The sequence below is a fragment of the Mustela erminea genome, chromosome 1 (genome assembly GCF_009829155.1).
Source record: "Mustela erminea isolate mMusErm1 chromosome 1, mMusErm1.Pri, whole genome shotgun sequence".
Classification (NCBI taxonomy): domain Eukaryota; kingdom Metazoa; phylum Chordata; class Mammalia; order Carnivora; family Mustelidae; genus Mustela; species Mustela erminea.
In genome coordinates, this window is record NC_045614.1 from 14,375,193 (window position 1) to 14,399,276 (window position 24,084).

The following is a 24,084-nucleotide window of genomic DNA, read 5'->3' on the forward strand; positions in this document are numbered from 1 at the left end:
TTAGTGTCCTGTCTTAGCCTATCTCTGCCTTCATTTCGCCCACTGTGAAATGGGCAGATGGGAATGGTGTTCACAATAAGGCTTTTACGGAAGGGGTTGGGGGGAGGAATTAAGCCCTCAGAAATGTCCCTGGCACAGAGTAAGTGCTCAACAAACACGTTCTTAGAAATAGTCCAGGGGCGCCCAGCTGGCTCAGTCATTAAGCCTCTGACTTTGGGACTCAGGTCATGATCCCAGGGTCCTGGGATCCAGCCCGCATCCTGGCTCCCTGCTCAGCAGGAAGCCTGCTTCTCCCTCTCCCTCTGCCCGGTTGTGTTCCATCTCTCACTGTGTATCTCTCTGTCAAATAAATAAATAAAATCTCTTTAAAAAGAAAGAAAGAGAAGGAGGGAGGAAGGCAAGGAGTCCAAACGATGAAGGATAAAATGTGGTCTGGCTGTACAGTGGAATAGTACTCAGCCATAATAGCACAGAGCTATACAAAACTCTGACACACTCTACTACGTGGATGAACCTTGAAAATATCACGCCAAGCGAAAGAAGCCAGACCCAAGAGGCCACCTGTTGTAGGATCCCATGTATGTGAAATGTCCAGAGCAGGCAAACCCACAGAGACAGAAAGCCAGTTCATGGTTGTTCAGGGTCTCAGGGAGAGGGTGGAGGGTGACTGGTCATGGGGAAAACAGGGTTTCTTTCTAGGGTGCTGAAAATGTTCTGGAACTAAACACAAGTGCTGGTTTCACAACACTGCAAGGTATCAAAGTCACTGGAGTGTTCACTTTAAGATGGTGAATTTGGGGGCGCCTGGGTGGCTCAGTGGTTAAGCGTCTGTCTTCGGCTCCGGTCATGATCCTAGGGTCCTGGGATCAAGCCCCATGTTGGGCTCCCTACTCAGTGGGAAGCCTGCTTCTCTCTCTCTCTCACTCCTCCTGCTTGTGTTACCTCTCTTGCTGTCTCTCTCTCTCTGTGTCAAATAAATAAATAAAATCTTTTTAAAATAAAAATAAATAAAATGGTGAATTTTGTGTCAGTGGATCTTACCACAATAATAATTTTATAAAAAGCACTTTGCAGGGGCGCCTGGTGGGCTCAGTGGGTTAAGCCTCTGCCTTCAGCTCAGGTCATGATCTTGAGGTCCTGGGATCAAGCCCCACATCAGGCTCTCTGCTCAGCAGGGAGCCTGCTTCCCCTCCCCCCGCCTCTGCCTGCCTCTCTGCCTGCTTGTGATCCCTCTCACTATCAAATAAATAAATAAAATCTTAAAAAAAAAATAAAGCACAGTGGGTACAACCTGAGGACAATCTGAATAAAATGTGCTCTTTAGTCAAAAACGATCAGCTTACTGCGTCTTCAAGAAGCCAGCATGCACCTGCCCCTGGGCATTTGCACCTGCTGCTCCATCGAGCTGAGGCTTCAGGTAACTGAAAAGCTGGATCAGACCCTGGGTGGGCTGAGCAGCAGTCTGATTCCATTTGCTCACCCCACTCCGCCCCCTCCAATTGCAGGAAAGGTCAAGGTGTTTGGTGCTTAGAGATGATGTTGAGGACATTTGAGTGCCTTGGAGGGTCAGTCTGCACTCCCTCAGGGAGGGATAAAGCCCTACAAGCTAGTGGGGTTCGGCAGCAAGTGGAATGGAGAGGCAATGGATTCTGTCCAGCTGGGGGCCATGTTCTGTTTCCAGCCGCCTCATGAACACAAACAGCAAGAGGGATTTTTTAAAAAAATTTTTAAGGAAAATTGCTGAGTAATGAAGATCTCCCTGGACAGCATCACTGTGCCCCAGGAACTGAGTCTTCTGGGGGTTTTTGGAAAAGACAGCCTTTCTAGAAGGTTCTGGGGGAAATTGTGTCTGAGTCTCTCCATGGTGACCGGGAGGGTGCGAAGGAGGGAGGAGGGAGGCCACCTCACCATTCATCCACACGCACTTGGGCATTTGGGGACAGCCCCGAGCCCTGCTTGCCAGGGACACTGAACAGGCTGGAGGGACACAGGGTGGAAGGCCCTAGGGGTGCTTACAGGGACAGTTTTCAAAGGAACAGAGAAGGGAATGAGGGAGGGGAAGACGCAGGAGGACGCGCCGAGTATTTTTAGGCACTGAATGCAGCCCTAAAATATTTCCACGGCCACTCCCGAGGGTGAGCAGGGTGACTATTTCGGTGCCTGGTTCCAGTGGAGGCGGGGCAGGCAAGGGTGAGTCACTGCTGGGTGTCTGGACCCAGACTGGCAGGGGGCTCTTAGGGCAGCACCAGGGGCCTGCAAGGGGACCACTCACCAGCTGGGGCAAGGCATCCAGGGCTGGCCTCTGGGGCATGGAGGACAGTGGCCCAGCCAACTGACCACAGGGCAGGCCAAGCCTGTGGCACCGTCGCCTGGAGCCTCCCAGACAATAAGCGAGTAGCTAGGGCTGAGCTCAAGAGTGATAGAGATGGAGAGATTCCCAGGAGAGTTTTCGGCCCCTCTACAGGTGATCAACCAAGAATGAAGCAGTGCTCTTAGGGGGTGCGCAAGTATGTATGAAGCACTTGCTGTATACCCAGCCTCCCCCACCCCAAGTAATCCTCCCAACAACCCCTGTGAAGTGGAGGCTGCTACTGCCCCCTCTGACCAGCAAGAAAACTGAGGCACAATGGGGTAAAACTTGCCAGGCACTTTGTGTGTCTCGAACCTTGTCCCTCAACAGGGGAATACACTTTCAAACCAATGACGACCTCACCTGCCCCCACCCCACATGACTCCTGACTCCTGATTCTACACCTGACACAACTGAACCCAGAGAAGGTAAATGGATCCTTCAAGTTCAAGGAGGCATCAGAGGAAGGAGCTCTGAGGAGGCCTCTGAAGCTGTGTGACCCTGGGCAGGTGGCTCACCCACTCTGTGCCCAAGCGTAGGAGCTGCCAGGCACACATGAGGCTGTTGTTCGGATCATGTTGGGTCTGAGGACTCCTGACCCCATCTCTGCCTGACCTGAGCAGGCCACAGAAACTCGGGGGCTTTTCATTTGCTGTTCCCTCCACCTGTTTCCTGCTCTCTTCCCACGGACCATGACTTCTTGACCTTGGGAGTTGGTCTGAACATGCCCCGTTCGGCAAGGCCTCCCCTTCCACTCTGGAAAGCTCCCATCCGTAGCATCCTGGGCTTCCTGCCTAGGCCCTCAAGGCACCCCTGCCTCTTCTTTCACCACCTCTTCGACCTCTACCCTGGGCTGAGCCCCCAGCCCCACCTCCTCCTGATCTTGCAGCTTAATCTGTTCCAGAACCTTCTGTGCTTCCCATCTTGCTCAGGGACTGCACCTGCCCCATTTCCTACCCGCCTCCCAACCTTTGTTCCTGTCACCACTCTGTGTAGGGCCTTGGCACTTGCACAGGCTGTTCCCTTCATCTGAAATGCTCTTCTCCTAGATGGCTGCTTCCCTTGCCTTCCTCAAGCCCCTTCCTCAAATGTCAGTCACCCTCTGCCTGCCCTGACCCCCCTTTCTGCCACCCTTGCTTTCTTTTTCTCCACATTGATGCACTGGGCTTGTTTGTTGCTAGGTCACCTTGTGGAAGGTAAGGGCCACTGGGCTGGGGCTCTTTGCCTAATTCATGCTGAGTCTCCAGTCCCTGGAATTGGGTTGCGGCCCCGGGTCCTCCGCCTCGAGGCCAGCCCTCTGCTCCACTGAGGTGGGCGGCTTCTCCCACAGAGGTAGTCTGAGTGGACATCAAGCCATCTCCTATACCCCTCCCTGGCCAAGTGGCCCTTTGTCCTGAGGGACAGCAGAGGACACCAGGTCATGCACTGAGCCACTGAAGATACCCATGTTGCTGATACCGGGAGAGGCTGGGCCCTGGGGTCCAGATGGATGGGTGGGGAGGACACCTGCCATCATGCCCACGTGGACGCAGTGGGTACAGGGCTTCCCGGCAGAGCTGCTCCGGGAGCAGCAGGTGAGGCCCAGCAGAGGAGGAATCCGAGGACATGTGCGCAGGAAGGGATGACGCAGGATGGCAAGCCAGAGGCCCTCCCACTGCCACCAAGTGGGGCTGCTGTTCCTGCTTGCCAGCTGCATCCGGGTCTCCAAAAAGGGCTCTTGGTTCCAGGTCAGGCAAGAGTGGGGCCGGGGCTGTCCTGGCTGGCCCTGCAGAGCTTGGGCCCCAGGCTAAGTCACACCTCTGCTCAGAAGGGAACTGGAGCAAACTCTGGTGGTAGGAGGTCTCTGGTTGCTGGTTCCAGGGAACCACCTACGTTTGAGCGGTCCTGCAGCCCCGAGTCACGCACCAGTCAGCTGATGAGGGCTCAGACCCCAGTGCACAACCATCAGAAGGGTGGAAAGATCGAGGCCCAGTGTCTAGGAACTAGACGGGTGATTTTGGTTTCTTTTCTTGTTGAGGGGGCTGGGCCTCGTTTCTCGAAACCAACCAGGAAGAAGACTGAAAAACGGGGTTGTCCCGACAGCTGGCTCAGAGGGACAGAACCTTCCGGAAGCCCACTGCACCTGGGAGCCAGGGGCCAGCGAGGTGGTTCACGTCACCGGCAGGCGAGGAGGGGACTGGACCGCCAGCCCGGGCTGCCTGGCTGAAAGGTCAGGGCCGGCTGGCGTATCTGGCGACACACGCGGGAAGCCGCGATTACGCACACAGGCTCACGCAGGCTCCGGGGACCGGGGACCGGAGCTGAGCCCCAGCCCGGAGTGGTGGCGAGGGAGGGAGGGAGGGAGGGCGGGCGCCGCGGGGGCCCAAGGCCACGCCTGCGAAAGGCGGGAGGACGCGGGCGATCTCCCAGCACAGCGGAGCCGGGAGGAAAACCCGAACCGCCCGAAGCAGGAAGGGGCGGGGCCTCCCCAGGGCTGGCCGTTCGCCGCCGCCGGGCTGGACACCTGACCCCGGCTTTTATCAGAGCCTCGTCAGACCAGGGCCCCAGAGGCTTTTACCGGCCGTTGAGTCCAGGGCCTTGGGGGAGGGGCGCTGAGGACCCGGGTAGCTCCCTCCCCGCCACCGCCGCCGGTCCCTTCTAGCTTCTGCCCCTCCTGTTGCCCCCAGGTCCTCAAACCCATACCGGCCAGCAGCCCGCATCTCTGAGAGGGGATTTCTCCAGGCCTGGGGCTTCTCAGACGCTCCCAGGTCCCACTCAAACCCCATGCCCTATCTCCAGCCTGTGCCAGGGGGCTGCTCTGACGCTAGGCAAGCCCTCTGGCTGCAGCAGGTCCCCTGAGAGGTGCCCAGGGGCAGAGCGCATTCTTGAGGCGGGCTGAGTCTTAAATGTGGGTATCTGTAAGACCGCCCGGCTAGCGCGCTTGACAGCTCCAACAATGGAGTTCTCGGGCAACACCTTTTATTCTGATCACCCCTCAGAACAGGTCTCAACACAGTGACAATTAGAATCCGCTCCCATGAGAACCTGCTGGCACCCCATCTCACCTCCCCACAACCGGCCATCCTGCAGTGCCCCTCACTTATAATAAAAGAGGAAAAGCAGCCCGTGGACAATGTCACAGAAACATTTTACAAAAGTGCTGGCTCAACATCCCTCGCAAATCATCATGGTGTGTACGGGCGGTGACCCAACTCGGAGAGGCGGCAAGAGCCTTCCAGTGCATTCCTTGAGGCAGCTGCTTGTCACAGCTTCTCTGTGAACTCTGGGGTGAATGCTGCTTACAAAGCAGGGATGTCGGGCAGGACACTGGTCACAAGGAGGGGCTGCATGGGTATTGCACTGGCTCCTGCCTGGGCCTTCTCTCCCGTGCCCCCCATCAACTCTCTCTACAAAGGCGCAGGGATTACGGGCAAACCTAGTGCAGGAGGGCCACTCCCACTGCCCAGACAAAAGCCTCATAGTTCTTAAAAGGACATCAAGGGACACGGAACCAGTGTCCTGTTGAAATACTTCCCCTTGGCGAGACAGACAGCAACCCTCGAAAGGAAACTTCCCTTACTGGGCTGTGATTTCCTGAGGATACCACACTTTAGATGTGCCTAGTGACTCAAAAGGAATTAGAATTTGCAGTTTGTAGTTGTATGTGTTTTTATTTTTGTAACACAAACAGGGAGAGAGGAGGCAAAGGGGCAGGGCGCAGCAATGTCCCCAGAGCAGCTTCTGTGGCATACGTTCATATGTGTTTGTTTTCAAAAGGCAATCCTGAGGTCCGTGTTTCAGGGAACTCCCAAGGCTGTCAATCTCAGTGCAAAGAGCTTAAAATAAAAACCTCCGGTCTGCTCACCACATGAGGATCCAACTCAAAATGCAAAACAAGCCTGCTTGGAAAGTGCCCGCCCTTAAAACAAGAGCGAGGGCTTTAAAGACACATTAAACATGGAATCTTCCAGGAATCAAGTCAGCTGCGGCTTCAGAAAAACCAAACACACCAAACATATCCAACTGCAGAACTGCTGGCTTAAAAAAAAAGGTGGGGGATACTCTACGTAAAAAGGATCACAGAATGACAGGCGGAGATGGGGGCTCTTCCCCAACACCTGCTTCTTTTTGTTCTGAACACACTTGTGAACCAGAGAGTAGAAACACAGCCTTGGCGAGCAGTGTGGCAGCTCAGTCTCTGGGGAACGGAGAGCGGCTCACTGTTTGCCCGCCTGTCTGCCCGGCTTCTTTTCCGGCTGACCTCTGCCTGTGCCTGGTATCCCACCGCGGCCCCGGCCGCCAAACACACCTGTGAGACAGAGGAGGGGGCTGCAGCAGAGCTGGGTTTGGAAGCCCAGCTGAAAACGTGGGGGTGGTGCTCCAGAAAGTTCTCAGTGTCAACAAGGGACAAGACCAGCTCCGAAGGGCTATGAGGGACGCCAGGGAGGACAGAGGTCAGGGGGCAGTCAACAAAAGGACAAAGCCAGATGGTTTCCCGGAAGAGGAGAGCACGAGGCAGAATAGGTGCAGGACTGAGCCCAGGGGGCCAGCCACAGGCCCCCAGCTCTAAGGTTTCCCTCTTTCTCCAGCACTGTACACATCCACAGAGAAACAACTGGGAGATTGTGTGTGTCCAGCCGAGGAGTGGAGACAGGGGAGCTCCCTGCCTTCTAACCTCGGCCAGCCAGTGAAGGAGCTGTGCTTCTAAGATACGTGGAGCCCAAGGTAGGAGCTGTGTGGGAGGCTGAGTAATCAGGGACAGAACACACCCCAGCCCAGGAGGTCCTAGGAGGACCAGGGTGGCATGGGGACACAGAAGGGCACACACAGTCGCCCTTCCACCACAAACATGATGTGGGTCCCACGAGAAGGGAGGCCCATCCCTGCCTGCCCTCGCCATCCCCGGGGCAAGCCCAGCTTAGCCAAGGGCAGCTCTGCCACACAGGGTGAGATTTCCACCTGCTGCCGAGGGCCCCATGGCCTCTCTTCAGAGTGGCCCAAGCCATCACTCCTCCCTCCCTCCCTGCTCCTCTGGGCAGCTCACCCAACAGTGGTGGCCCCCAGCATGAAGAGCCTGGCCCTTAGATATGGAAAGGGCCCTGGCTCACCCCTAGTTTTTGGCAACCTCCCCACCTGCAGTGCCCTCCTGGCTGTCACGTGAGCCTCAGCTCAGGGCCGGCTCTTGTATCCTTCCTGGCCCTGCCTGTGAGCCCCCAGGGGGGAGCCTGGGCCTGGCACACCGAAGGCTCCTCCAGATGGAAGAGACAAAGCCGGGGCCCTCCAAGAGGAGGGGGGTGAGGGGGGAAGGAGGGTCTGCAGATGGCCTCTAGGCTCAATCCCCAGCTGACTGCACAATAAACTCAAGTTTATGCCAGATTTATAGTCTCAGTGGTGCGGGGCGGGGGCGGGTAGGGTGAGGGGAGTTTATCAAAAAGGCATGAACTAGGCCTTGTGAAAAGGAGTGATAGCAGGGAAGGGGCTCGTGCCAGGCCCTGAGCCAGGATCCCCGCCAGCAGCCTTGGTGAGGCGGGGACCACCGGACTCTCCCTGCAGAGGGGCAACGAGCCGGGGAGGTGGCACGCCATTCTCCGAGCACCTGCCAGGAGACACAGGCGGCCATCAGGTGAGGGCTCAAGCCCCAAGTCTGCACGGGCCCAGTGTCTGTCTGCTGGGCCAGAGCCAGGCCTCAGGAGCATGGAGGGCTGCTGCTGGGCACCAGGGCCCGGGGAGTGGGGGGAGTCAGCACTGCCCGCTGGGACTACACGAGGCTTCCAGGGCTGGGGCTGCGGGGCCTGGGGCAGGCAGCGAGCAGCAGCACGGCCGCCCCGCACCAGAGGAGGCCTGTGAGTCATAACCCCCAGCTCTGTGGAGGGGGCTCAGAGCCAGGCCTGTGGCACCATGACGGCACCACCCAGGAATGTCAACACTGGGACGGGATGGCTGCCACGTGCTGCAGTCACCCTTCAGCGGCAAGGCCCCGGCAGACTCTTCGGCCTAGCCTGCTGGGCAAGGGGTGGGGTAGGGGGGAGGGAGAGGAGGGGAGAGAAGGACCTACCTCGCCCAGCGCCCCCCATGCCTCGGCCCTTCTGCTGCTTCTGCTGCTGCAGGCCACCGCGGCCGCGGCCCTTGGCCACCACCTCCTCCTTGACCATGTCAATGATCTCGTCGGGGATGCGCAGGTACTTGATGGTGCTGCCGCGGATATAGCACTCTGGCATCCGCCAAAACTTGTCCCCGTCCTGTGTGAGAGGGGGTGAGTCTCGGATCGGGGGTGGGGGGAGGTCCCTGCAGGGTGGGCGCCAAGAACCAGGGCACATCTGTCCCTTCGTGCCCCCGTTCCCACCTGGGTCATTGTCCTAGCCTGCCTGTGCCTGGCATCCCCCCTGCACAGTTCTCAGTCCCGGACTTGATGTGGGCGTGGGGGAGCTGTCTTCCAGGGGACTCTCTCCAGACTCGTGGTCCCCTGTTACCCAAGAAGGGGCAAAGAATCCCATCAGCTAGCTTCCTCATCCTCAGCCTGTCCTCCAGTGTGGGATGAGGTTTGTTACCTACAGCCCAAAGCCGAGAAAAGGCTGGGGACCTTCGCACCAGGTACTGCAACAGCCCAGCCACAGCCCAGCTCCTCCACCCTCCTGCCCCCAGCCTTTGGAACCTACCTTCTGGAACCCTCTCTATGTGTCCTGACTCATTCATTCATCCACTTATCTCCTGATGGACTCTGAGGTGGGTGTGGGACACAGGTAAGTGGGATAGAGACTATGTGTGACCAGTGAAGAGGGCGGGAGGTGGGTGGGGAGGTGAGCCCATGGCTGGCCAGGGGCAGTGACCAATGATGCCAGTTTTCAGGGGAGCTAATTAAGGCCAGAGAGATTAGGAGGCTTGCAAAGTCACAGATTCTGGAGCAATGCCAACCCTGAAGGTCCAAGGACGTCAATCACCTCCCCCCCCAGCCCCCACTGCCATGTACCCTGTGACCAGCACAAGGCCTTCCTCCACAGCCCCTCCTGCTGCCCTTGGGCAGGAGCCCAGGGCTTCTTCGTTCTCCAGCCCCACCCCTGGTGCCCTGAGCCAGAAGTCTTGGCAGCCCTCTCTGCTCTCCACATCCCTAGAAATCAGACCAAGACATTTCCCTGCTTAGGACCCAATCAGGGCCCCCTTGGCCCAAGGACAAAGTCCAAACTCCTCAGTGTGGCTCCCAAGGGCCCAAGATCCAGCCCCACCCTGGCTGCTCTCACTCAGCTCTCCATGACGTGCTTTCCAGATGGAAATTTCTGGAACGCATATAATGGGCATCTTGCCCCCAGCACTTTGCACATGCTGTTCCCACTTTTCTGTGTGTGGCTAACTCTGACCCCCAATAGGTCTTGTTCCTAGCCACCCTGAAAGGCCCAGAGTCCTCAAGCATGACAGTCGTTGGCAGTGCCTGGCTCAGGCTGGTCTGGCACAGCAGAGACACTCAATAGGACAAAGGGAAAGCTCAAAGGCCAACTCTTCCCAGGAATGTGCATAAGCCCCCAACCTACACTGGAACCCCATGAGGTCTTGAGCACTCCTTTCCCAGGAAGGGCAGGCAAAGGCCCAAGTCCTCAGGGATGCAAACTTACAGCCTGACAGATACATAATGATTCCAGGGAAGCTCAGGGCTTGGCGCTCCCTTAGCCGAGGACGAGCTGGGCCCAGCATACTCCCTGCAGGAACCAGAGCTTACTCTGTGTTCCATGGCAAGAGCCAAGTAACTTGAGCTAACCATTCTCCAACCAACCCTGGCTCTCCAGGGCTTTCTCAATCCTGCGTGTCTGCATCCTGCCCAGGCTGCTGCCCTGGGGACAGGCTGCTACCCCGTTTATGGGGGAGGATGCCGGACAGCCCAAGTGACACTGAACCTCACACCAGCCTCTCCTTGCAACCAGTAGGTCAGAGGGTGGACTACGCAAGATGAGCCACCTGTCCAGTCTCCACTGGCTATGAAGGTCGGCCGACCTTGCTCTGCAAACCCGTGGTTGCTTCCGGGTCCCAGAGAGGGACAAAGACCTACTGGCCCCTCGCTCAGCTACGTACTGCAGCAATGGCTGCTATAGTCACACTGGAGCTGCCCAGAGCCCTGCCTCCACAAGTGCAGTAGCCAAACCAGGAGGAAGGTTCTAGTGGAAGACCTCACATAATATACATCACAAGATGCAGGGCACAGAGCCTCACAGGTGAGGGGAGACAGTCACACTTACCAGTCTGCCTGCTGGATGTGGGCCATCCAGGAGGACAGACCAGGGGCAAGATGGGCTTCCTAGGGCTCTGCTATACTCTGGTATGGCAAGCCTCAGGGACACCTGCCCAGGAGCTCAAGACAGCCCCATCTTGGATGAGCCCGCGAGCACTTTCCTCCCTTGTAATCTAGGGGGCTGTCGCCAAGGCGGTTGGAGACTGGAATCAAGGCAGGAGGCAAGCCCCAGCCCACCCCAGCACAGGTTCACAGGGGGGCGCCCTGCCTTTGCCACGGTCTTCGTCCTCATTGCTCTGAGGGTTTGCAGGAACCAGAGCTTACTCTGTGTTCCATGGCAAGAGCCAAGCAACTTGAGCTTGAGAACTGTTCCCCAGCCCTGGCCCACCAGGTGGTGTTCCTGGCCCTACACTTCCTGATTTCAGGCCTCCGGAGGTAAACAAGTCTCCTGGTCCACAGGGCCACAGGGCTGCCCTCGCCCCCTGGTGGCCTGGATATCCCACGGCCACACCACCCTGGCCTGGTTGGCTGGTGATGTCCACAGCCACGACCAAAGGCAGCAGGGGCTGACAAGGAAGGTCAGGCCTGTCTTGGAGGCCACTCCTACCTGTACACTAGGGATCTGTAGCCAGAAGTGCCCCCCAGGCCTAAGTCCTTCTTGTTTAGGACTGGCAGCAGCAGTGGGGCATGGGGCAGCATCCCCACAGGTACAAAGTCCAGGGCACTAGAGGGACTTGGAGCCCTGTCCTTCTGCTGGCTGCACCCCCCACCCAGACCCTCAGGCCCTGCCCCTCCTAAGCCCCACCCATTCCATCAAGCCTCACCGTGGTAGGAAGACCTGGCTGAGCTATGCCCCTCCCCACTCCTCCCACAAGGGCAGGGAGGGGCCTTCACTCCACGGAGGATGCTGAGGGTCTGGGTTGCACTTGGCGGCCACACCACCCGCAGTCCCTATGCCAGCCTGGCCCTGCCTGACCTAGTGGGTCAGAGGGCCCTCAGGCGGTGGGCACAGGGCACTTACCCTGGATGTGCAGATCACCTCTCGAAGGTTAATGTTCATCCAGTTATCACAGCTCACCAGATGCCCATTGTATGTCTCCCCATTTTTTAGTTCCACCAACTGCAAGAGAAATGAACCCCAAGTCAGCCATGGGTCCCAAGGAAGGGCAGCCCTACCCCTAAGTCCTGGGTGACTACCACCTGGGGCTCATCCAGACACGGGACCTCAGGGGACTGTGTGGCCACAGCACATGGTGCCTAGTACTGTCCCTTCCTCCTCTACTGCCCCTAGTGGGCCATCTTACGGGCGACATGTTTGGCATCCTCTGTACATTTTGCTAGGCATTGTGGTCTTCTATGATGAAACCAGATTTTTTTGTGCAAACAAAAAAGCAAAAAAACCCACAAAAATATCCTCTATAAAACTTTAAAGGAAAGAGCGAGTTTAGAGGAACAGTGGCCACTGACTCAGAACAGCCAGGGCGACACGTCTTAGTTGGTCCAGACAGCGGCCTGGGGGCAGGTGTTCTCTGACAGCATGTGTATAAGCCTTGGTGGTCCGGAAACACCTTTTCAGTCCAAGAGATACTCATCTATTCTAATGTGTTCTGGGAAAATACAAAGGTAGCTCATCATCTGAAGCTCCGCTGAGACTTGAGAAAGAATCGACTCAGGTATCTCCCCAAGAGAAATAAAGGCAAACATCCATGCAAAAATGTGCGCACAAAGGGCGCCTGGGGGGCTCAGTTGGTTAAGCATCTGCCTTGGGCTCAGGTCATGATCCCGGGGTCCAGGGATTGAGCCCCAGGTTGGGCTCCTGGCTTAGCAGGGAGTCTGCTTCTCCCTCTGCCCCTTCTCCCACTTGTGTGCTCTTTTTCGCTTTGAAATAAACGAAAAATAAAATTTAAAAAAAAATGTGTGCACAAATGTTCATGGCAACCAAAATATTCAAAGACAGGAAGTAAAAACCACCCAAATGTCCATCACCAGCAGACAAGTGAAGACACAAAATGTAGTATGTCCACACAGTACGTTGGCCAAGGCCATCAGGTAGGAAGCCCTGACACATGGTACAATGTAGCTGAATCTCGAAAAACATGCAGAGTTGAAGAAGCCACATAAAAAAGGCCACACACTATATGATCCCATTTACAGGCAATGTTTAGAACAAGCAAATCCATGGACAAAAAGCAGATTAGTGGTTGCCAGGGACTGGGGAAAGGGGATAGGGACTGCTACTAGGGATGGGGTTTCCTTCTGGGGTGATGGAATGTTCTGGAACTACACAGAGGTGGTGGTTTATGATGCTGTGAATGTACTAAATACCCCTGAGTTGTATATGTTAAAAGGCTGAACTGTAAAGGCGCCTGGTGGGCTCAGTGGGAAGAGCATGTGTATCTTGATCTTGGGATCATGAATTCAAGCCCCATGTTGGGTGCAGAGATGCCTTAAATAAAAGAATAAATAAGAACTTCAGAAGAAAAAAACTGTTATCGTTAATGGCAAAAGTCATTTAGGGAATAACGTGTGTTACGTGATCCCATTTGGGTATTTATTTATTTATTTATTTTTATTTTTTATTATTTTTTTAAAGATTTTATTTATTTATTTGACAGATAGAGATCACAAGTAGGCAGAGAGGCAGGCAGAGAGAGAGGAGGGGGGAAGCAGGCTCCCTGCTGAGCAGAGAGCCCGATGTGGGGCTCGATCTTAGGACCCTGAGATCATGACCTGAACCGAAGGCAGAGGCTTTAACCCACTGAGCCACCCAGGCGCCCCCCATTTGGGTTTTTAAAAAGTCACATTCGTATCTTTATTTTTTATTTATTTATTTTTTAAAGATTTTATTTATTTATTCGACAAAGAGAGAAACAGCGAGAGAGGAAACACAAGCAGGGGCAGAGGCAGAGGGAGAAGCAGGCTCCCTGCTGGAGCCTGACGTGGGGTTCGATCCCAGGACCCTGGGACCATGACCTGAGCCGAAGGCTGACGCTTAACAACAGAGGCAGCCAGGCGCCCTCTCAGATTCCTATTTCTACACGTATGTTAAGCCTGGATGTGCAAGGCACCTGGCTGGCTCAGCTGGTGAAGCGTGCAACTCTTGATCTTGGCTCTGTGAGTTCAAGCCCCATGTTGGGCACGGAGCTTACTTTAAAAAGAAAAAGAAAAAAAAAAAAGCCGGAACGAGCATATATCAAAGATGTGGTTAATTTGCTGGCAAGAGTAATGACGAGCTTCTAGTTTCTACGCACCTCCAATGTTTGACATTTTTAATAAGTACGTATTACTTTTATAAGCAGAACTAAAAACAGGTCCTGACACGCGTAGGAGGGAGAAGAGGACAAGCGGCTGTTTTGTGGGCAGGCGGGACGCAGGTATGGCTGGAGGCCCTTCACCCTTGGCCCAGTGTTCCAGTCCCTGCGCTGAGGCTGGTCCCCACTGAAACTCGATGCCCTTGACAGGCATGTACTCACCATGGGATGATTCTGAGCCGTCTTCAGCAGCGACAAGGGAAGCTGTAAGGGAAACAGAGGCCCGTAACTTGTCTGATCAGCACTGAGGGACGCCGGCCCCCAGGGTGGGGCTGGGACTCCAATCTCGCCAATCTGCCACCTTATCGCTGTGCGGGGATACAGGGGCATATGGCCCTAACCCCCTGACAGAAAACGCACGCTCCTAACTCGGCCCAGCCCCAAGACACACACCTGCCTCCCAGTTTAGGACAGAAAGCCTGGAACACTCCCCCGTGCCCAATCTCAGAGGCAGCAGTCATCTGGTCTTGGTGCTGCCCATTCTGGGTGTTTCCTTATAACTCGTGTTACCTACCTATATCCACACCCTTGACAGGAGAGGGCCTAGCCTTCCATGCTGGTCATTAGTACCACAGCACACGGGTCCTTCTCCTGCCTTCCTTTTTTTGTTCGACTGATGTCCCTGAGATGCAACCACATTAAACATGTAGCTTTTTTGGAACGCCTGGGTGGCTGAGTAGGGTAAGCATCGGACTCCAGCTCAGGTGGTGATCTTGGGGTACTGGGATTGAGCCCCGAGTCAGGCTCTGTGCTCAATGGGCAGTCTGCATATCCCTTGCCCCCCCGCTCCAATGCACAGGCCCTCTCTCTCTCATATAAATAAATCTTTTTTTTTTTTTTTTTAAGATGCAGCTTTCATTTTCATCCTCATACGGTTACTGTCACACCTACTTTACAGATGGGGATACCGAGGCTGAAGAGACTGAGGAACTCGCTCGGCACTACAGTCAGTAAAGAGAACCCCACTGGCTGGAAGTCAGCTCATTCCAAGCCCACGCCCCAAAGGGCAGCCCCGACTGGACCAAGAGTGATTCTGCCAGGCAGTGGAGTATCAACCTTGATCCATGGTGGCTACATCTGAGCTGGGTTTTCAGAGAGAATTCTTCAGAAAAGGAGAAAAAACATCCCAGGGGGGAAAAAATCTGTCATTACTACAAATGTGATGGCATATAAAAGATGCAATTTTTAAAAATTCACCCACATAAAGTCAGCTTTCAAGATACTAAAAAATTTTCTTTTCATTTTGGGAACACAAATCACAGTCCATACAACACTGGGGCCTGCGTCTCGGCCTCCAGGAAGATGACTCGGGTGGCAGTGCTTAGGTCCAGGATCCAATGACAGCCCATCCAGCAAGGTCAAATGAAGGTTCTGGTCTGAGGGTCCCACAGATGAGACACTCACTGCCTCGGAGAGCACGGAGCTTTACCACACCTTGCCCCAGCTTTGGAATTCTCAGTCAGCTATCCCCCCAGAAGCTCGCCACAAGGCAGTCTCAGCCTGCCCTCACACTCCCAACGCAGGGTGGCTGCTTCTCTACATGGGGGGAACTGAAGGCCAGAAATGGCCCTCAACCCCCACAGGACAGCTGCCAAGGAAAGGCTCGAGGGGGATTCCCACATCCCACCGCCTTTCCTGAGAAGAGCTGCCTAGGGGAGGTCCAGTGGCTGCAGGAAGCCAGGCCCATGCCCACTTCCTGCACTGGCTTCCTGGTAAAAAGGAAGAAGGGAAACATGGAGAAGGGGTGGCTGCTCAAAGGACCACCAGCAAGCAGGCTGGGGCCCCCAGCCTAACCAACCTGAGGCTCTAGCCCTCTCATTTGGAGATCATCTGTGCGATGGTACCTGGGTGCCTGCGAGCAGAGAGCCATGGAAAACCAGGAGGCTCCCACTCACGCACTGGGGCCATGAGCCTCAGTCGCCTTTTACTGTTGCGAAGCCTCAGGCTTTCCTGAGCAAGCCTGTTTTCTTGTGTCCAAGACAGGAATGTGGACCAGGGCAATGACACACACGGGTCGTCCTTCCAGATCACCTGAGAGGGGACAGGACAAGGCCTGGAACGTGAGAATGAGGATGGGTTCAGCAGTGAGCCGCAGAGAAGTATAGCCAAGGCCCCTCTAGACAAGGGACCAATGGCCAGAGTGGGAGGAACCTTCCCAGGGACACCACAGCAAGATCCTGAGAAAGCCCACGAAATTAAGCTGAAGCATGTCAGCAGGGGCCCCACAGGGGTCCTCTTGTGGTGTGTGCAGCTCCTGCGCCCGTGCTGGCCTCTCCCTGCCCTGGAGAACCCATGGCTTCCCTGATTGTCACTGGCAGCGCCCTATTCACAAAACAGCTGAAAGGACGTTTAAGACACAGAAGTGACCAACACCTGCTCCCAACACTCCCCCAACAGAATCACAAGGCCAAGCCAGCTCCAGGAAGTAGCCCCTTCTGTTTCTCACTAGCCACGCCCAATCCTGCCTTCTGACCTTTGTTCCTGCAGTCCCCTCGGCCTGGAGAAGGGCTGTCCTTCCCCAGGCCAGTGGCTGCTCACGTGTCACCTCTTAACTGGCTTGGCCAGGCCCTCATAATAACCTCATCTAGGGGTTGAGATTTCCACCTGGGCCACCCCCTGCTGCTTCCATTATAGGACACTACCAGTCTCTAATTATCTTGTTTATTATGTCTCCCCGCCAGACTGGAAAACTCAAGAGGGTGTGGACTCTGTCCAGTGCCGAGCTCGGGGGCCAGGCACTCGAGAGGGACTCACTAAATATTTGTTGAACAAATACACAAGAAAATGCACACAACATCCAGGGAGGCACATGGCATGGGTGGGAAACCTGCCCCAACCCACAGATAAGAAAAGGAGAGGCTCAGGGGCGCCTAGATGGCTCAGTCAGTTGAGCATCTGCCTTCAGCCCATGATCCCAGGGCCTTGGGATGGAGCCCCAAGTGTGTGGGGCGGCGGGGGGGCGGGGGGGGGTCCTTGCTCAGCAGGGAGCCTGCTTCTCCCTCTGCCTTTGCCTGCCTCTCCGTGCTTGTGCTGGCTATCAAATCAAATTGAATCAGAAAGGAGAGGCTCAGATGGGGAGAGGTGGTTTTGGGAGGGACAGTCCTCCAAGGCTGCAACAGTCTGGAGCAACATTCACATCTTGCCATTTTCCAGATCATCACCCCCAAACTGTTGGAGACGAAGGAGAGAAGAAGGGGAAGATCCCCAAGAACTTAAAAACTTGGTGGGGAAGTTCTTGAAGGTGCTGAGATGGGACTGGCTAGAAAACTGTTCAGGAGAAGACAGGGCCATCTGGAGTTGGGAAAATCAAAAGCTTCAGGAAAGAGCAGCCTTTTCTCTGGGCTTTTTCAGAATGTCTGGGGTCTGGTTGTTATATCTAGACCATGTGGCTTCCTGAGGCTCCCAATTCAAGAAGATGTTAAGGAGACCCATCTCCTCTCCATACACACCCTCAGACCCCTATTTCCGACACCATCATGACCTTGGGGAACTGGGAATGTACCATGCCTTGTCCCTTCCTGGCTATTCTTCAGGCTGACAGAGTCTGTTCTTTGCACAAGCACTGTTCTAGACTCCAGAAATTTATCAGAGATAACAGGTCCAGTCTCCAAGGAGCTTAAGGAGGAAGGAACCTTCCAGTTCCACCCATCCCCTCAGGCCAACTCCCCTCCAGCACAGAGGAACCCACCCCCTCTCTCATTTCCTGCGCCAGCCAGCAGAGCAGTATTTAGAACAAATCTCCACTAAGCTTCAGCTCTGAAAAACATGTTAGTGACCTTCAGAGTGACTCTGGAGCTGATGGGCCAAGCACTCTCCTGCATCTCTCCTAGGAGGCCTGGCTCTGAATTTGTGTGGTCCTGTTTCCCTTCCATACATTTTTTTTTTTCCTTAAGCTCGCTCCAGGCCCAACGTGGGGCTTGAACTCACTACGTTGAGATCAAGAGTTCCAGGCTCTACCGACTGAGTCAGCCAGACGCAACTCCCTGCCTAAACGCCGAAGACCGAGGCACTCTCTGACCTAAACCTAGAACTTTCAAGATTGGAGAGCAGCATGGTCCTGGAAAGGGCTCCCGTCAGGGCCTCAATTTCTCCTTCACTGAACTGGAAGGATGCAGTTAGTCCACTCCTGGCTCAAAATGCTGCCCCTTCTCCTGAAACTACAACCAGTGTGATCCAGGGAGAAGCCAAACCCCCTCTCTAGGTCTGCTTTTTCAGCCTCAGAATGAGAGGCAGAGAAGATTGTGCTAACATTCTAAAGTGCCTTGCAAGGCTTGAAATTCTCAACCTGGGGCGCCTGGGTGGCTCAGTGGGTTAAGCCGCTGCCTTCGGCTCAGGTCATGATCTCGGGGTCCTGGGATCGAGTCCCGCATCGGGCTCTCTGCTCAGCGGGGAGCCTGCTTCCCTCTCTCTCTCTCTGCCTGACTCTCTGCCTACTTGTGATCTCTGTCTGTCAAATAAACAAATAAAATCTTAAAAAAAAAAAAAAAAGAAATTCTCAACCTGGTTTAATTTGAAAACTCAAATCGGCCCCTTTTCAATAATATGAAGTTAGACCGCTACGGATACACTCGGAGCCACTCCCCTGTCCGAACTCACTCTGCGGCTTTCACCGGACCCTTTGGCAGGTCCCCACTCTCAAGCCTCGGTTCCCCATCTGCAAAGTGGAAAGACAGCAGCTAGGCTAACACATGATTACACGTTCGTCCGATTCTAAGTCCTCCGGGACTGACAGGCTGGATGCTCTGGGAGACCTCCATGCCCTCTCCGGCCTCAATATGCCCGTCTCATGCCGGGGGGCAGAACCGAGGCCCTGATTGCATGCCAACTCCGCGTCGCCCCTGCCTCAGCGCCCGCCGCGAGGGTCCCCGGCGGCCACGTTCCCCGCCTCCCGGAGAGACTTCGCCGCCTCCCTGCCCTCACCATGTTGTCGGCGGGGAGCGGGCTCACCGACCACTTCCGCCGCCGCCGCTCACGCGTCCGCCGGTAGCCGCCCTGCCGCGCGCCACTTAGGCTGAAATGAAGTGGCAGCGACACGAGCCAGTCAGAGCAGGGCTCGAGGGAAGAGCAACCAATCCACACGGAGTAGGGAGGGATCAACTAGACACGACGGGCAGGGTTGGCTGTGTTCTCGCGGGAGGGAATAAGAGAAAGGGCCGTAAAGTGTCGATGTGAATGCTGAAAAGCGGGGGCGGAGCCAGTGGGCCTGCCCTAGAGGCCTTGTGGGTAAAGACGCATGCGCAGGTGAAAAATCTCGCAGATCTCCTGGGCTCCACACTGTGGGCAAAGCCGGATATTGCTACAATTTGCAAAGGAAGGAATTGAGGCTCCGTGGTTATTGCGTTGTGTTTAATGCCTCCCTTAGGGCTCCTTCACTTCTGATTTTCATTATTGTAGTTGATCCTTATCCAGGGCATGCCTTTTGGTGGGTTGAAATACTGACTGTGCCCCTCTGAGCCTCGGTTTGCCCCTCTGTAAAATTGGTTTAATGATAGTGTCTGTCCTAGGGTGTAGTGAGGATGAAATGAGTTAAGCCAGGTAGAATCATTTAGAAAAGCGTCTAGCACAAACGGAGCACTTAGAACCCAGGCGTTCAATAGTTATTGAGGAACTGGTATGTGCCTGTTCCTGGAAACAGTAAACCAGACAAAATGGGCCCTCCTGGGACTTAGGAGCCCAGTGGGGAGATAGATGGTAAGCAAACTAAATAGGCAAATGTATTCGTTTCCCTGGGCTGCCATAACAAATTACCACAAATTGGATGGCTTAAAACAATATAACTTGATTCATGAGTCTGAAATCAAGGTATCGCCAGGGTTGGTTCCTTCTGAAGGTTCTGAGGGACAATGTGTCCTCCACATCTCTCCTAGCTTCTGGTGGCTGTCAGCAGTCCTCACAGTTCTTTGGCTCCCAGAAACATAAATCTCTGCCACTATCTTCACATGGTTTTCTTTGTGTGTCTCCCTATCTCAAGTCTTTGTTTCACTTTGTTATAAGGACAGTATCTTATTATGTCCACCCTAAATCCAGGATAGAATCATCTTGAGATCCTTAATTACATCTGCAAAGATTTTATTTCAAAAAAGGTCCTATTCACAGATATGGGGGTTAGAGCTTACCTATGTTATGTTAGAACATATCTTTTTAGGGGACACTACTCAACCCATTACATCAAGTAATTAACAACTGGATGACCATCAAGGGTTCCTTCTTTTGCCTTGACCTTCAAGCCCCCAAATAAGCAATAGGTGCCCTCCACCAGTGGCTATCCTCCGGGTCTCCCAAGTGTCAGCATTGGCTTGAGAGCCTTTCTTTCTTTCCCTCCCTCTTTCTTCCTCCTTCCTTTTTTTAAAAAAAAAATATTTTATTTATTAAAAAGCAAGAGAAAAAGCAAGAGAGAGAGCGTGCGCATGCACAAGCAGGGAAGGCAGAGAAGAAGACTCTCCACTGCTTAGGGAGCCTGTTGTGAAGCTTGATTCCAGGATCCTGGGATCATGACCTGAGCCAACGGCAGACGGTTAACTGACTGAGCCGCCCAGGTGCCCAGAGAGCCTTCCTTACCAAGACCAGGGCCAAGTTCTTCCAGCTGAAAAAACCCTGTGCTTCTTGGAGCTGGCTTGGGGAGGCCCTCATGCTCACCTTCTCAGTAAAAGATTCCCCTGCATCAGGCCTCAGAGACCTAAGCAGAGGAAGATGAGAACCCACAGGCCACAGCTGCTTCCCACCAGAAAGGTTTTAGGCACTGATATTTCCCCTCCAGGATCTAGTGAAGAGAGGGCGGTCTGGATGCCCAGCTCTGCTATAAATGAGCTGAGTGACTCAGGCATGTTTCTCCCTTTCCTCCTCCCCCAAAACAGGAAGAATCGTCTCTACCAACCAGGGTTACCATGCAAATTGATCAAATGTGGAGCCCACATTTAAAAAAAAAAAAAAAAGTGGAACTCACATAAAGTGCCAAGTACCCAGTAGGCCTGAACAGGCCATTGTCCTTCATATCTTAGTTTGGGGTCTTCCTGCCCCCAGAAACCAACCCTGAAATGAAGACTCAAGGGCACAGAGTATTCAGAGGGTGACCTTAAGAAGCCCCCACTGGAGATGGGGAAGGGGACAATCTAGATCTCCACCTGAGAAAGGGAGGGAAGAATTTTTGCAGAGGGAACCAATGAGTAGGCAACACAGTAGGCAACTGGAGACCTCATGGAGACAGAATAAAAGCTGGTCAGGGCAGCTGGGGTATTTATTCAAGTTCCATCTATCATTGGCTTTGGGTTGCTCTTAGGGGTGCTGGTGAGATCTGGGATGTGTGCAGGACCCTGGTAGATGGCTAAATAGTGATGCCAGCTGGGTTAGAAGGATTGGAAGGACCAGCGAAGCTTAATTTATAAACTACAGAAACTGGGGTACAGCGAACTGTCTCAGCATCCACATGGTGGTGGAAGTAGGAAGAACGTCATGTGCTGGTACACTCCTTTCTGACTTTTCTTGACTTCTCTAGGTGCCCTCTTTCTCCTTTCGCTGAGCTAGCAAACTCCTATTCATCCTTGAAAACTCTGCTTGGGTGACCCCATGTGGCAGACTGCGGTCACTGCAGTTTTTGTCAGTTCTTTCAACATAGGGCTGGCCAATCAGAGTTTTCCATCCCCCTGGCCATAGTGATTGGTTAAAGGGGGAGCCTGTAACTAACCAAGGGCAGTTAGGTCTCCCTTGGGAGGGATACTGAGGCGGTAGAAAAGGGTGCTGAGGAGGTTGTTAGAACTGAGGCAGTGAAAGCCTCCGATTGATTTTCTGGATGAAGCTTTCTGCGGGGTGAATCCAGCGTACATTACAGCTGCTTTGTGGAAAGGAGGCATGGTGTGAGCCCCCGGATCCAGCTATATCTGAAGCTGTAGGCGTGCATTCCATTTACATGAGGCCAGGAAGTTGTCCTTTATTCATTATTTTGGAGTCTGGACTTTGTCCCTGGCAATTGGCATAATGTGCACTAAAGCGTAGCTGCTCTGACAACACTTCAATGACTGCCCCCCAAATCTAATCATTCCTTCTCTTATCCATCGAACCTGAGTAGCTTGCACTGATTTTCATCGCTACCTGGTTTGTGCCACATTGTCATTGATTGCTTGCACGTTTAAGCCTTCTCAACTCTGACTTGTAGAAACAGTGTTACAAATATGAGAGTTTGCATGGGCCAGTTTGTGGCTGTCAGCCTAGTTCCTTCCCCCCTCTCATTATGGACACACGACCCAGAATCAACCAGTCAGAGAGGTTCCCTGGGCCGGTTCTTTTGAAACTGCAGAGCTGGAGTAATGTGAGTCAGATACAGATACTGTCTCTTCAGAATCTTGGCCCTTTTAAATCCTGGATCCAGCCGTACCTGATGTTTCATAAATCCACATCTTACCTTATCCCTTGAATAGTGCAATTTAAAAAATCCACTTTAAAATGTATTTCTGGGGGCGCCTGGGTGGCTCAGTGGATTAAGCCGCTGCCTTTGGCTTAGGTCATGATCTTAGTGTCCTGGGACCGAGCCCTGCTCAGCAGGGAGCCTGCTTCCCCTTCTCTTTCTGCCTGACTCTTTGCCTACTTGTGATCTCTCTCTGTGAGAGAGAGATATAAATAAATCTATTTTAAATTTTATTTATTTAATTATTAATTATAATTATTAATTAATTATAAAATATTATAATATATTATATATAATAAATATGATCATAAAATAATTAATTGATTATAAATATAATCATTGATTATAATTATAAATAATTAATAAATTTAATAAATAAATTTATAAATAAATAAATAAAATCTTTAAAAAATAAAATAAAGTGTATTTCTGACAGCAGAAACCTCAAGAGTGAAGGTCAATGTACCTATCAAATTAACAAAAACACCCTACCCTCCACTAAATGTGGAGGTATGTGTGTGTGTGTAAGACCCAACGTTGTCAAACTTGTGGTGAAACTGGTAGACGTATATATCTCTTTTTAAGTGGGGAAAATATTGGCATGATCTGCCAATTACGTCTCAAAGTCCATAAAAGTGTTATGCCCTTCAACTCAGTAAGCCATTTCTGAAATTTTATACTAAGGAGGTCTTGGAAATGAAGGGAAACATTCGATGTCAAGGCCTTGCAGCAATGTTGCCAATTGTAAAAGAGCAGAAAGAACAGCAGTGGACTTGTTGAGTAAGCTATGGTTTACCCACTAGACAGAATATTTTCCATTCATTAAAAATTATATGTAACCTCACCACCATCACCAAGGGTGGGCTGGGCTCAGTGACTCACTTTCAACGAATAGAGTAGAGAAAGGGGGTAAATAGTGACTTGATAGCGGAGACTTGTGATAGTTACCACACGCATTGGGCTGAGGGGCAGGCCCCTAAAGACATACCCACGTCCTAGCTCCAGAACCTGTGAATGGGACCTTATTTGGAGAAAGAGTCCTTTCAGATTTAAGTTAAGGATCCTGCGATGAGGTTGTCTGGAGTTTAGGCTGGAAATAAAACTAAATGACTGATGTCCTTCTAAGAGAAACATAGAGGGAGATTTGAGACACGGAGAAAACAGAGGCAAGGGGTTGGAGCCAGGCTAATATAAGCTAAGGAACCCGCAGAACCTGGAAGATATAAAGAAGGTTCCTCCCTGGAGCCTCCAGAGGGAATATGGCCCTGATGACACATTGATGTTGTACTCCTGGTCTCCTGAACTCTAAGAGAATGAATTTATGTTGTTTTAAGCCAAGTCTGTGGTCATTTGTTACAGAAGCCACAGGAAACTCATACACCACCTGCACCAAGGGATCCAGATTACGCCACTATGATAAATTGAGAGGATGTCAAGAACCCCTCATATGGTGAGATAAAAGGGGCATCTCACCTCTGTGGTCTTCCCCAAGCACCCGAAGCCCCATTCCAATCACAACAAGAACATCAAACAGACCCAGATCGGGGGCATCCCGCAGGACACCTGGCCAGGCTTCCTCAAGACTGCTAAAGTCATGGGGTTCCTAGGTAGCTCACTCAGTTAAGCAGCTGACTCTTGATCTCAGCTCAGGCTTGATCTTGGGCTTTTGAGTTCAAGCCTCCAAGCCCAGCATGGAGTCTAGTTTAAAAAAAGCAGGGGACACCTGGCTGCCTCAATCAGTTAAGCATCTGCCTTCAGCTTAGGTCATGATCTCAGGGTCCTGGGTTTGAGCCCTGTGTTGGGCTCCCTGCTCTATTGGGAGTCTCCTCCC

The 24,084-nt window shown here is 53.2% G+C and overlaps 1 protein-coding gene and 1 long non-coding RNA gene across 4 annotated transcripts; one reads left to right on the forward strand and one right to left on the reverse strand.

The window, feature by feature from the left end:
• Window positions 1-5,980: 5,980 nt before the first annotated feature.
• On the reverse strand, window positions 5,981-18,901 carry LSM4 (LSM4 homolog, U6 small nuclear RNA and mRNA degradation associated). 2 transcript variants are annotated; one of them, XM_032316047.1, is made up of 5 exons: window positions 18,776-18,901; window positions 14,018-14,059; window positions 11,566-11,664; window positions 8,385-8,568; window positions 5,981-6,638 (listed from the first exon to the last, which is right to left on the reverse strand). In XM_032316047.1, the coding sequence occupies exons 1-5, from the start codon at window positions 18,776-18,778 to the stop codon at window positions 6,547-6,549; spliced, it is 420 nt and encodes a 139-aa protein (XP_032171938.1). In that variant the 5' UTR covers window positions 18,779-18,901; the 3' UTR covers window positions 5,981-6,546. The 2 variants fall into 2 exon arrangements, with proteins under 2 accessions (XP_032171938.1, XP_032171947.1); XM_032316056.1 differs by lacking the exon at window positions 18,776-18,901 and adding an exon at window positions 14,370-14,440.
• LOC116575016 lies at window positions 8,564-15,068 on the forward strand. 2 transcript variants are annotated; one of them, XR_004279562.1, is made up of 4 exons: window positions 8,564-9,052; window positions 10,243-10,527; window positions 13,844-13,918; window positions 14,754-15,068. It is a non-coding gene; the product is annotated as an uncharacterized LOC116575016 (long non-coding RNA). The 2 variants fall into 2 exon arrangements; XR_004279561.1 differs by having other exon boundaries at window positions 8,564-10,527.
• Window positions 18,902-24,084: the final 5,183 nt, after the last annotated feature.